The sequence below is a fragment of the Copadichromis virginalis genome, linkage group LG12, assembly GCF_057382275.1.
Source record: "Copadichromis virginalis isolate Kocher_CV1m ecotype Utaka linkage group LG12, C_Virginalis_male_GT1.1, whole genome shotgun sequence".
NCBI lineage: Eukaryota > Metazoa > Chordata > Actinopteri > Cichliformes > Cichlidae > Copadichromis > Copadichromis virginalis.
In genome coordinates, this window is record NC_140629.1 from 660775 (window position 1) to 674566 (window position 13792).

At 43.9% G+C, this 13792-nt stretch overlaps 1 protein-coding gene across 1 annotated transcript; it reads left to right on the plus strand.

The window, feature by feature from the left end:
• Nucleotides 1-10677: 10677 nt before the first annotated feature.
• LOC146696176 (ribosomal biogenesis protein LAS1L-like) lies at nt 10678-12827 on the plus strand. Its single transcript, XM_085474269.1, has one exon. The coding sequence runs from the start codon at nt 10876-10878 to the stop codon at nt 12484-12486; it is 1611 nt and encodes a 536-aa protein (XP_085330395.1). The 5' UTR covers nt 10678-10875; the 3' UTR covers nt 12487-12827.
• Nucleotides 12828-13792: the final 965 nt, after the last annotated feature.

The window sequence follows — 13792 nt, forward strand, 5'->3', positions numbered from 1 at the left end:
ATGAATTGTATAAAAAACACACAGTCCCAAGGCTAGAGCCAGCTATGCCACACGGCCAGTTGCACTCCACGTGTTGCCTGTAACAGGGTTAGAAGTTGTCCTTGGAGACCCACCACCCTGCAAGCATATAGCCAGTGGTCACTCCAGCCTCTGCAACTCTGCTACCTTTAGGCTGTGGCATATAATAGGCCCTGGCCTGCACAGAGAGACAAAACGATACTTTCACTATAGAATTCATAGCACAAAATCCATCCATCCCAAACATATCTGATTTCATCACATTACATACCTGCACAGAGAGACAAAACGACACAGCAGTGTTTGTAGTGTGGGCTATAAGTAGACCAGTGTATCAGTGCAATCAAGTACACCTGCGTCTAATTAGTCCAACCCCATTCCAGCCATTGGCTCACCAAAAATGTGACACACACACAAAACCACTCCCAACCCAGTGCAACTTCACACAATAATATGGAGCTGAATTAACACAGGCACATTAGTCTACCATGTTACAGGAGATAGGCCTCCAAACCTTGGAGGGCCTGAGATGTCCTCAGAGAGGTGGCGTCTGACACCCAACCTGACATATAGACACAGACATACAGGCACACACAGATACACCATATATAAAAATAAACACATCTAACCCTCACTTGATGCTACTCCAGTGTTGTTTACGTCCTGTTTGTAAATTAATTACTGTGCTGTTTACAGTCAGGATTGCACATGATGGGCTTCGGCCTAAAACTTCTGATACAGTTTAGTTGTTGTTGTTTTTTTTTACCTGGCCAACAGCCTGTATCCACAGGCTGTGAGGCTCCTGAACTCTCTGCCCCCCTCTCACGGACAATAACCATATCCAACTTCTTAATAGCACTGAACTGGTCTGGTGCATCATATCTTTATTCTCTTTCCCCCTCCTGCCTCTTTCTTAAATAGATAACTATTATATCTGACATCATATCTCACAGTACAATAATATTGAATGGGTTGCATTGTTGTACTTTGTCATGTTTCTCAGGTCTTTGTCTGAATTTCTTATGAACATTACTTGTCATGTTCTTATGTTGTTGCTAAGGATTGTCTTATTGCACTGGAGTCACACTGGGTTAAATATTTACACTTGGGTTTTAAGGGGTATTTATTATTTTCTTCATTATTTTATTTACGGGTTGTACGGAAGCCCCAAACGCAATTTCATTGTTCTCTGACAATGACAATAAATACTTAAATAAAATAAAAATAAATAAAATAAACAAACATCCATTCCCACCCTCATGCTCTCATATGCACTTACTCCACACTCAACCAACGTGGAGACAGACATGAAGAGACGCTGTACACACGATCACACTCCCCAAGCGTACTCTACGAACCGGGTCTAGGTACCCTTGCCCCTGGAGGGGGGAACTGCACCCAGACCCAGGTGGTGTTACCCTTTTCCCTGCGGTGGGGGGAGGCAGACCGCCCCGACTCCGCAGCAGCAGGAAGGCCCCACACTCCAGACCGCAGTCGGAAGGCCAACTCCTCCACCTAGCCCCCCCGCTCCAGCAGGCCGCAGAGAACGGGGGTGAGAGACGACTCCAAACCTCCCTCCACCCGCTCATTGTAGTGTTGATGCATGTGTGTTCTAAGGTGCATTTAAAACCCAGGAGGGCATGGAGCTACCTGCCAGAGAGCAGCAGGTAAGCGCATAGTCCCTCCTGCTAGCCCTCAATGTCTACGTGTATTTAAAATTGAGAGGTGGGCAACAACGCCAGGGGTGAGGTGTACACCCTGATGGTAATTTGGATTCCGTGTATCGTGCCCACCCCCAAGATCCTATATGTATGTGTAATGAGAGTGTGAGTAATGTGAATGTCTAAGTTGTGGGATAAAATTGAGGCAGAGGCAGCCAGAAGGGGACAGAGGGGGGGGGGGGGGGTAGCCTCCTCTGCACCCTGGTGACATACCCCTACTCCAAGGTCCTGCATGTGTGGGTGGTTGTGGTGGAGCGGGAAGAGGGAGGCAGCTGGAGATGGGGAGGGAAGGAAGGGAGGGGCAAGTGACCCCTCCCTGGGGCCAGCTCCCCCGCTGACCCCAGTAGGCACCCCCATACTCCGCGACCCGCCAGGGAAAGGGGGCCCAGGCCCATCCAGACCGGGGCCCAGTGCAGCAGCGCCGCCCGGCCCCACAGAGCCCGGGACAGTCCACCCAACCCCACCACAGAGAAAACTGCACCCACCCCACCATCCACTCATCTTCCAGACTACATAAGACAATAAACACACAGGCTGAGATCTTCCTCCACCTCTCCTGTATCTCCCCCTCCTGCAGAGAGAGTTCCTGAAGAGAGGAAAGCTCCTGCAAGATGTGACAATCTCCCCCACCACTTGAAGAGCCCCCCAGGTGGCTCGATGCACCGGCGGCACCCTGCTCCAGGGATGGGCCCCCATGCACCCACCCGCCAACAACCCCGGCAACACACCAACCAGGACTCAAGCCCCCGAGGCCCGGCCCGGGCCCCAGCCCAGAGACGGAGCGCCTCCAGAACCTCACGCCCATCCCGGACCCACCCAGGGGCAGCCAGGCTACCAGGTCAGTAACCCACGTCCGTCAGCACAGACCCTCCCCTAGCCCCGCTGCACGCAGCCGCGAGGAAACAGTCACCTGAGAGCCAACAGAGCCCCTAACCGGACATGACCGCTACCCCGGGTTGAGCCCCCCAAGGAAGATGCCTCCGGGGAACCCCCCGACGCCCTAAGCCTGTCCCTACCCCCACACCAATCACAACAGTGAAGGCGGGACCAAACTATGACCCCCCCCACCCCCACTAGGTGATGGAGCCCAGAGCAATTGATCTGATGTGGTGGCAGAGGCTGTATCAAGACTAATGTAATCTAATAGATAATTTCTATATTGGTTAGAATTAAGATTATTTTTATTTTTCCAGTTCATGAGGACCGTTTTCTTGGCTATGCATAGGGTAGTGAAAACCATATGGGCGATATTCTTTTCTGAAGTGACATTATCTAAGCTGCCCAACAAACACACTAAGGGGGAAGTTGGAATGTTACATTTCAGACACTTCGATAAGTCTTCACATATCTCGCGCCAAAACTTCTGAACTGGTGGACAGAACCAAAGAGCGTGGATATAATTGTCCGGTGAATTGGTTTGGCAGTGTGAGCAGTTGTTGGTAGACGTAAAGCCCATCTTGAACATCCGATGACCTGTATAGTGCACTCTATGTAATATTTTGTATTGAATTAATTGAAGACTGGGATTTCTAATTAGATGAAAGGTTTTTAAGCAAATCTGAGACCAGAAGTTTAGGTCTAAGTTAACTGATAAATCCGCTTCCCATTTTGCAATAGGAAGTGATATTGATTCATCTGTTTTAGAAAGCATTCTGTATATTTTGGATAGTAATTTGGGGGTTTTAAGAGTAAGAAATTGAACCACACTTGGTGGTGTTTGTAGTTCAACTTGACCCGGTTTAAATTTCTTTTTTACTATGGATTTAATTTGTTGATATTCTAAAAATCTTTTCTTGTTGATCCCATATTGTGTAACTAGTCTGTCAAATGAAATAAATTCTGTTCCTTCTAGTATATGTTCTAAATATTTGATTCCTTTACCACTCCAATCTGAAAAGTTTATCATATTATTGTTTTGTAATATGTCAGGGTTGTTCCAGATAGGTGTACGTTTGCATGGGATTAATGAAGACGCCGTCAATGTTAGAAACTCCCACCATGGTGTCAGAGAAGAGCTGATGTTGATGCTTTTAAAGCATTCATGTCGTTGGATGTTTGAGCTGATAAATGGTAGGTCTGAGATCTCTAGATTATTGCAAAGTGCTTGTTCTACATCTAGCCAAGGTTCATCTAAGAGGGTATGTTTTAGCCATCCTGAGATAAACTGAAGCCTGTTGGCTAAGAAGTAGAGCTGAAAGTTAGGCAGTTCTATTCCTCCTTTATCCTTGGTCTTTTGTAGTGTTTTTAAGCTTATACGTGGGGGTTTATTTTTCCAAAGGAATTTGGACATACATGAATCTAGAGATCTGAACCTGATCTTGTGGCGGTTTAGTTGGGATCATTGAGAATAAATAATTTATTTTTGGTAAGACCATCATTTTTATAGCGGCAACCCTTCCCATGAGTGATATGGGTAGACATTTCCATCTAGCCAGATCATCTTCTACCTTCTTTAAAAGTGGGATATGGTTTAATTTAGTTAGATCTGCAAGCTTGGGAGAAACATTAATACCTAAATATTTTATATTTCCTGATTGCAGTGGTGTAGAAGAGGAATTATGGAGGGAGCAATTAATCGGTAGGACTGTAGATTTTGACCATTTAATTGAGTAATCTGATATTCTTGCAAAAGAGTTTATCAATTCAATCACCCCAGAGATATTGGTTTGTGAATTTTGGAGAAAGAGTAACACATCATCCGCATAAAGGCTGATTTTATGTTCCACGTTCTTGCATTTTATGCCCTTAATTACTGAATTCTGTCTAATTGCTGCTGCTAGTGGTTCAATAAAAATTGCAATCAGTGAAGGGGAGAGTGGGCATCCCTGCCTGGTGCCCCTCAAGAGACAGAAGCTGGAGGATGTCTGGTCATTTGTTCTAACACAAGCTGTTGGGGAATTATATAATATTTTAACCAGTTTATGAAAGAGGATCCAAAACCAAATTTGTGTAAAGTTGCAAATAGAAATTTCCAGTTAACTCTGTCAAATGCTTTTTCTGCGTCTAAAGAGAATATTGTAGTTTCTAGGTTTTTACTGTATGAGTAGTCTATCAAATTAAGTAATCTACGTGTATTTGTTGATGAGTGCCTACCTTTTATGAAACCAGTTTGGTCAGGATGAATTAAGAGGGGGGTTATTTTCTCCAGTCTCTTTGAGAGAGCTTTGCAGATTATTTTAAGGTCTAAGTTTATAAGGGATATTGGACGATAGCTTGAGGGATATACAGGGTCTTTGCCTGGTTTTAGCAGGAGATTAATGTTTGCAGAATTCATATTTGATGGAAGTCTGCCCTTTTCTTTAATTTCCAACAACGTTCTGTAGAAAACTGGTGCTAGAATCGACCAGAATTCTTTGTAGAATTCTGCAGGAAAGCCGTCTGGACCTGGAGCCTTATTATTGGGCATACTTATCAGGACTTCCTGGAGTTCACCTGGTGTCAGTGGTGAATCCAGTGCCATTGCTTGAGTGTCCAATAATTTTGGAAGAGCTATGTTGTCCAAAAACTGATCAATTTCTTTTTTAGATGGGTTTATTTGTGGTGAATACAACATTTTATAGAAATCCCTGAAAATGCTGTTTATTTGTATCGGTTCATATATTGTGTTCCCAGATGAATCTTGAACAGCACATATAGTTGTTTTTTCTTTATTTATTTTTAGCTGGTTTGCTAGAAATTGACCGGATTTATTACCATGTTCATAATTTTGTAGGTGTAGTCTTTGTACTAAGAATTTATTTTTATTTTTATCAATTATCTCATTTAATTCTAGTTTTGTTTTGCGTATTTTGTTCAATGTTTCCTGATCTTGGTGGGACGCGTAGGCTTCTTCTAGTGATTTGATGTTTTTTTCCTGAATATTTTTGTTTTCTTTTTTCTTTTTATGTGATGAGAAAGAAATTATTTTACCTCTCATCACAGCTTTCCCTGCTTCCCATAGAACAGAAGCTGATGTTTCGGGAGTGTCATTATAGTCCAAATATGAAGTCCACTCTTTTTTAAAATATTTAATAAAGTCTTCATCTTTAAGTAGTGATATATTAAATCTCCAGTTTTTTCTTGGCGTAGTATTATTCTTGTGCATTAGTGTTAAAGATACAGGACCATGATCACTGACAGCTATAGGGTGAATCTCCATTGTAAAGGTAAGTTCGACAGGAAAATCCAGAGCTTACGATCACACACCACACAGGAACAGATTCTCCTCCACAACTTTCTTACAGAGATAAACATGGAGCATCTGCATAGAGGCGAGAACAGTCATTGAATTTGTAATCATATCATCAGATCTGTGGCTGTATGTTCTGGAGAGTTGGGTGAAGAGAGATGCTGAGCTGTCAACTGATGAACACCTGGTGGTGCGTTGGATCAGGTCGTAGGAAAGGATGTTGGACAGATCTGGGGTGCCTAAACGTGAGGGTGCACTTGGAGCGCCTGGCAGAGGTCCCCATCTGTATTCTCACACATTCTCGTGCATCATGAATTCTTTCTAGAATTTTATTTTTAGCATTTATTTTTATATTGTAATATTTTAATTCTTGTTGCCTTCTGACCAGTGCTGTTTTGACTGTTTTTATTGTAATAAACTACAACTCCTTGGGGTGGAAAAGGTTTGCCCTGAGTAACTGAAGGCTCTGGATGTTATAGGGCTGTCCTGGTTGACACGTTTCTACAATGTTGCATGGAGATTAGGGGTACCTCTGGATTGGCGGACCGAGGTGGTGATTCCCATCTTCAAGAAGCGGGTCAGGAGGATGGATGAGTTTCTTCCACTGACAATATGTATGTCCAGAGGCATAGATTAAACTTTTTGTGATTTCCTTACCTTAAGAGGGTTGTTTTTTAATTTTTTAGTTATAAGTTTTATTCACGACAAAATAAGTGTTTGTTGTAGAATGTGCAGCATGAAAGTAGCATGCATGTTTTGCATAGAATTGTTTTATGCATCTGCATTTCACAAAGAATGACAAATTGGTATACGGGACAACAAATAAAATCTAATGTATAGAAAAAAGATAATAGGATATGCCCATGACAATAAGAATGATAAAGGACTTCACAAAGTCAATTTATTGCTAAAGTGTGATCTTAGAAAATTGCTATTGTGCACCACACTAAACAGAACAAATTCTGTCAAAACTTACTTTTGCAAGATCCCACAAATGTTTCGCAAGATCTTGAGAGTTTTTTTCTTTGCATTTATCATGCTTCCATCAGTATCTGTAAAGCTGTACAGAGTACTGCAGCTGGTTGTTAATGAATGCAACAAAGACCACCAGATCAAAGTACACCTAGCCACGAGTGTTTCCCCTGCCACTGAGCACTATCTTCATCTCGCAAAATACATGTTCAAATTTTTTTTCTTCAATGTGCCTTGCGAGGCTCCATAACATACCTATCAATCTGTGAGCATTTCTCAGAGGCTGCAGCAACTGCAGCTTTTGAGGAAGTTGCAACAGCACATTTGTGAATTCTCACGCGTAGCCCTACAGGAACACCCACAGTTACAAATACCATAGCGACCAACATCAGTGCTACTACTGCCCACAGTTCATGTAAAGGAAACATAACGGTGTCATACAATAAACTACAGAATCAGCATTGTTGTCTGTGAAGGTTCTCAGTCATTCAGGTCATCGTAGTCAAAGGAGCTTGTAAAGAAAAGCGTCTGGACTTCTTTAAGTTGCTTGAAGACGTTTCACCTCTCATCCGAGAAGCTTCTTCACTTCATCAGCATTGTTGCACAACCGTGTATTCAATCTTGTTACCCTTCTTTAAAGTCCACCACCTGTGCTGCAAGTGAAGTTGAGGGCAACTGTGGCTCAGGGAGTTGGGAAGCACATCTGTAACCGGAAGGTTGCCGGTTCGATCCCTGGGCTCTCTGTCCTGGTCGTTGTGTCCTTGGGCAAGACACTTTACCCTACCGCCTACTGGTGATGGCGCGATATGGCAGCCTCGCTTCTGTCAGTCTGCCCCAGGGCAGCTGTGGCTACAACCGTAGTTGCCTTCACCAGTGACTGAATAGTGGCATTGTAAAGCGCTTTGGGTGCCTTGAAAAGCGCTATATAAATCCAGTCCATTATTAACACATTGGAAGTTGTGGCACTTCTCATTATTTGACGTGCACAGCCGCTCTGTGTGAGGGTCAAACATTTGTTTATTCAACACCTGTGAAGGTATCAGAAATCGGCTACTGAGAAAAAATGCATAGATAGCAAGAGAAGCAAATTAAAGCACTGCACGTGCTTTACGTGCTATGACATGCTGCACGTCATAAAACCCAGTTTCTTGATTAACATTTTTAAGAGTTAAGTTGTAATACTTTTGTGCATTATTAAAACAAATCCTAAAATTCTGTATCACTGTGCTGTTACGAGAAGGTAGCTTGAATGTAGGTATCTGGCCCTGTGTAAATCTTGAACATGAGTGATGTTGTGGGACAGTGCACCAACTACACAGGTACAGTGGCGTGTCTAGAAAATTTTTGTTGGGGGGGCCAGGTAGGGGCACAGATTTGGAGAAGGGTGGCAGATTTAATTGGCAGATAATGTTTTTTAAAAAAAAAATTCTACCAACCCTTAACCATAATTCAATAATCCTATAAACCTAATAACCAAATGCACTTTTAACTCTTATTAGAATGAGATTTTAACCACTACGGTGCAAAGTTTTTAGATACTGCGTTGATAAAGTACAAGAGATACAATCAGTGCTTTGTCAGTGTTTACTCAGCATTCAAGGACAGCAATATTTGCATAGTATTTTTACTGACATGTAGTGCACATATGTTTTGGGCAAAAACATTTTTGAATATTAAAATACGAACATTTGTAGCAAACAATTGACAAATTAGCCATTCCAATGCAAAACTTTCTCTGCCTGTTAAAAAAAGAAGATAATCTTCTCACAAACTGGTGTTTGATTTTGAAACAGGAAAAAAGTGGAGAAACAACTGAAAAGACTAATATTTGAATAAAACCTGAAAGCAAGTAAATACTTTCTATGCTGCCTTATGGTAAACTTTGGTAATATTGATAAAGAACAACACTGGCTGATGATGAAATACATTCAGCTGGCATGGTGACACTGCCAGTATAACCTGCAGGGCTGGACTGGGACAGAAAATCGGGCATTTTGACTACAGACCGACCCACCAGGTATTAAAGCCATAAAGCCTTTGAATGAAAACAAACCCTGTTGTGACAGTGATGTACAGTCTTTTTGGTATATGTATGATTTCTATACATTTTACGTCAGATAAAAACTTTGGTTGTAAGATTTAGATAATTATTTAATAAAAGCTAGATATTTTAAATGAGAATAGGAAAGAAAAGTATTTCTTTGTGCCCCCTTTCCCTGTTAATGCCCTACCTGGCCCCCTGGCAAAACTTTGCTAGACCCGCCCCTGCACAGTTACCAGCTGTCAGCTACATAAAAAAGGATCCTGGTGGGTGGTCTTCACGTTTCCCTCTCACCAGATATCCAAACCGACATCATGACCAGCAGCTTTACAGCTGTGGCTCCAGCAAACATCAGCTGATACTAGAAATTAATATTAAATAAATTCTAACAACAGCCGATCAAGCTTAAACGTGCTGCTGTTGTTTAGCGCGACATCTGCTGGTTTCGTCTTTCTGGCGCAAAGTGGGTGATAAACAAACAAGAGAGAAAAGCCGATCAGCTGATCATCGATCAGTTTCATGATTGAAGTAGCAACAGGAGAGGGAGGATGAGAGAAGAGGCAGCTGTGCAGCGTAAAGACAGAATAAATCCAGCTTTGTGTCTTTTTCCATTCTAGCTGAAGTTTGGGACAAACTGCGTCTCTTCTCAGCTCAATACGAAACGTGTAATATTTTCTCTGATTGAGGGACCATTCCATTTTTTTAAGGAGCCGTTGGCAACTCTACTAACTAACCTTATGAATAAAATAAAGTTCACTATCAGTAACATCATAGCAACCGAACAGCTGTATAAAAACTCCAAGCTGGCTAGAACGCAGTATGAGTTATTGCAACTGACAGTAAAAAGTCAGCACAACGAAAATAAACTCCACCTAAACTTAGTTCATATCTGACCCAGATAGACTGCAGGTCATAACTTCTTACCTGAAGTTCAGTTCACCTGACACTCGGACTGGCGGCTGCCTCGGGGCTCTCCTCCTGCCTCCCCTTCCCTCATCCACCTGCTGCCTCTGTGGAAGCCCCGCCATAGCCACCACCAAACAACGGAGTTATTTCTACACATCGACCTGCATCTGGCCAATCCACCACCTCTCATTGTTCATGCCGTTACAAAAATAAATAAAAAATAAGTCAAATAAGCCCGATGGCCAGTCCAGCTATGTTAACCTGCAACCAAATCTGCAGCTCCATACAGCAATGTTACGACTTAGATTACATCTTATAACTCATAACTCTTATGTTAGCTCCCCTCTGTAGCATACTGTCTGAAATATTCCACGGCTGCAATAATTCTTTAAGTGTTATTTTTTCCTTGGTATTCTAATTTCGCCGAAGTTTACTAAACTCAACAAACTTAATATTACTTACCGGGACATTTATTCTGTCCTCATTTTCTTTCACCGAAAAATTGTTTCCTGCAGTGACGTCTTTCGTGCTTGGCTCTCCTACCTTTGCTAACGTGATGCACATAGCGCAGAAGCCGATGCTGCATTCACTTACACTCGGATATCTGAGCGTCACCGTGAAAACATAATCGGACATTTGATATTTGATTGAATTTTATTGTTTTGCCTTTGGGGTGGCACCTGGGGTGGCCAGTCTGGTTGGGGGGGTGGCCTGTGCCCCCCCAGGCCACCCCGCTGGACACGCCATTGACCATAGCCAAAGAAAGCTCGTTTATGACCAGCATCATGTAAATAAGCGCTCTGTAGAACCATCGCTCCATCCTCCAATCCAGCAGGTGGCGTCAGCGTGCCCGCAGGGTGAACGTCAGCCACAAACGAAGCCGAAGAAAACGTTAGCGTCATTTCCTGGTTGCTGTGCGACAAGCAACTGTAAAACTCGAAGCTCTGAACGCGGTCCTCTGTCATATAAATCTGCGAGTGGTCTCTGCGTGAGGCGAGCGGCTTTTCCCGGTGAGTGAGAGATTGAGCGTGAGGTCCGGAGCGCGCACAATGAATAAAAAGGGCTCTGAGAAAACACGCCATGTGGTAGCCTGGCTTAACAAAGCGGAGTGGGATCAGGTTCGGGACTACCTTTACTCGATGGACTCCTCTCTGCAGAGGTTTGCGTTAGAGAGGATATCGGCTTGGAGGGCCAGGTGCGCTGATAGTTTTCCCGTGGGCGTGGACTGCACAGCAGACCTCGTGCGCTGCCAGGTGCGGGACCGGTCCGGACAGCTTACCGGAGATGACTTGACCCTGATGTACGGGACGGCCCTGGTAAGATTTGTTAATCTTATCACGGATCGCCAGCAGGGGAGAAAGGCCCGGCCGCTGAGGCAACTGGCTGGAAACTTGAACATCCCCGAGTGGGTGGTGGATCTGAGGCACGAAATCATGCATGGGACTCTTCCTTCTTTGAAATGGTGCCGAAAGGGATGTAAGGTGGCCCTGGAGTGGCTCCAGCAGGAGTTTTGGTCCAGACAGCTGGGAGGAGGCCCCGATGAGCAGCTCGTTGCCAGGCAGAAAGAAGTGGATGCCTGCAGAAACGCTCGGGAGCTGCTGATCTCTTTTCAGAAGGACCAGTACCAAGCTTTTGATGATGGGTCTCCTGAAGACAAGGGGAAGAGCTTGTGGCAGGCCCCCTTAGCAGACATGAGTTCGTTGCTGGGTGAGATCAAGCAGTTTGCACTGGGGTCCAGGGAGCTGTTGATTGATGTGCTGCTGGAAGACGGTTTTCTTGTTCCTACCATGGAGCAGCTGGAAGCATTAGGCTGTGCAACATCTGACAGTGCCAGTCCCACTGAGCCCAGAGTCCCACAAACCTTCCTGCGCTTTTGGCTGCCCCTGCTAAAGATGCTTAACTCTTCGTCTTTCATTCACCTCTTCCTGGAGAAGCTCTTTGTGGAACTGAAGCTGCTCAGCAAAGAGCCCAACGGTCACAGGTGTTTCTATATTTCTGCATGGATTTCAGAAGTCTTCCTCTGCAACAACAACAAATTTGAATATCATTTTGAGACAAGGTTGCAGAAGAAAGCCAGAATGAAGGACAGGATTTTCATCGACCGCATCAAGCTGAGGTGGCAGCAGCTTCTCTCTGCATGTCTGGATGCCCCCTGCATCAGCACACCTCACCTGATCCAGCTAGTCCTGAATGACATGGAGCATCCCCCCCCTCAGGAAACCAGAGAGAAGCTGTTCCAGCTCTGCTCCAGCTACACACAGACAGAGCGCTCAGAGGCCAGCACACCTCTGCAGCAGCAGCAGCCCATATATACTGTGAGTATGCTGCTGGACCAGATGCAACACTCCTCACCGATGGACTCGGAGAGAAGTGAGGACCGCAAATGGGCAGACGTGCAGGCTGAAAGAGCACTTGCCCTCAGAGGTTCTCCGTGGCAGGTGTGCACTGATAATGTCACATGGAAGAACTATACCCTTGGTAAAGTTCCTGGACAGTCGGACGACCCGTCGTGCCTCATGGTGGACAATTATTCGATAATGACTGTGTTTGACCAGCCAGTGGAGCTGGAGAGCAGCGCGACACGTAGCAGCATCCCCGGGGCCTCGGCTCCAGCCCGGCCAGCTGAGGGCCTCCTCTGGAGCAACAGCGAGCTCAACTAACTGAAATGTGGACTGAAGCTTTTTTAAGTTACTTGTGTTGTTTTTGTTACTTGTGTTATTTTTTGTTTTATGTTAAGCACAAGATTGTTGTTGTTGTTGTCATTCCAGCCTCCGCTGACTCTTGTTGTGCTAGAAGCAGTTTTGAAGCAAAAATACAATATTCAGAAGACAAAATGTTGTGGAATTTTAACCATGAGCACAGTGCAGGTTCAGCAGTTGTGATTGTTTCTGTCCAGTCGAGCTCGTTAACTAAACATGTTGGCAGAAGCAGAAATAAAACTTTCAGAAGACAAAATGTTCTGATTTAAAGAAGGACCAAAGGAAGGAAAGCATAGGTTTTGATTAAGTCTGATAAACTAGAATTATAATTTATTGTTACATTAAAAGGAGCAAAATGAAATAAAAGGCTATATCAAAAACAGGTTATAACATAGGAAATGTGAGGTTTTAAAATGAAGTTAGTGTCAGCGTTTTAAGAGAGTGGTAAAATGATGAGTAACGTTGAAGAATATATATAAATACAAGTCTATAAGTCAAGAACATAATTAGGATAAGGCTTTTGATTAAAGAGTCCCAACTATGATAAGTTAGGGAGATGCAGGAAAAGGTGTTTTGTTTCCTTTGCAGAAGATCTCGGCGACCACAGGGGGTGAGGATCCTGGAGGCCCGAGGCCGGATGGACCACAAGAGAGGGTCAGAGCGAGGACACAATGTATTGCGACCTCTGGTGTACCAGAGGTCGAGAGAGGGAGTGTGGAGCAGGGAAATTATTTTACTGCTATTGTTAAATAATCGTCATCGTCACCATTGCATTAATAATATAATCTGCAGCATTGATATTGCATTCAGAGGTTTAAACAGTGTGTGTCTTTCAGAAAGACTAAGTTGCAGAAAGTTTGCATTAATGAAAGCAGAGTCTAAGTTATTCTGAGGAGCAGGTTAGACGAGGCTATTTGATGAGCCTCTGGTCTGGTGGAAGGTCAGAAGTGCAACGGGTGAGATGAGAGAGCATTTGAGGACGACATATACACACACACACACTTAGTTAGAGAGAATCATTTATAGGTGAGAGGTTAGTTATGTTTACTCGCAACTGTGAAAGAGGAACAGTTTCTTGTTGTCTCGGCAAGAAAGAGGAAATACCTGGTGTGAATACGTATGAATGGACGGTGACTGGACGGACGAACTGAACTAAGGTTGGACCAACTGGACACTGAGGTAAAGACTGGACTAAGGCTAAGCACATGACTGATGACTGTTCTGTTTTAAGTTCATTTTCATGACATAGATTGGATCATGAGTGGGG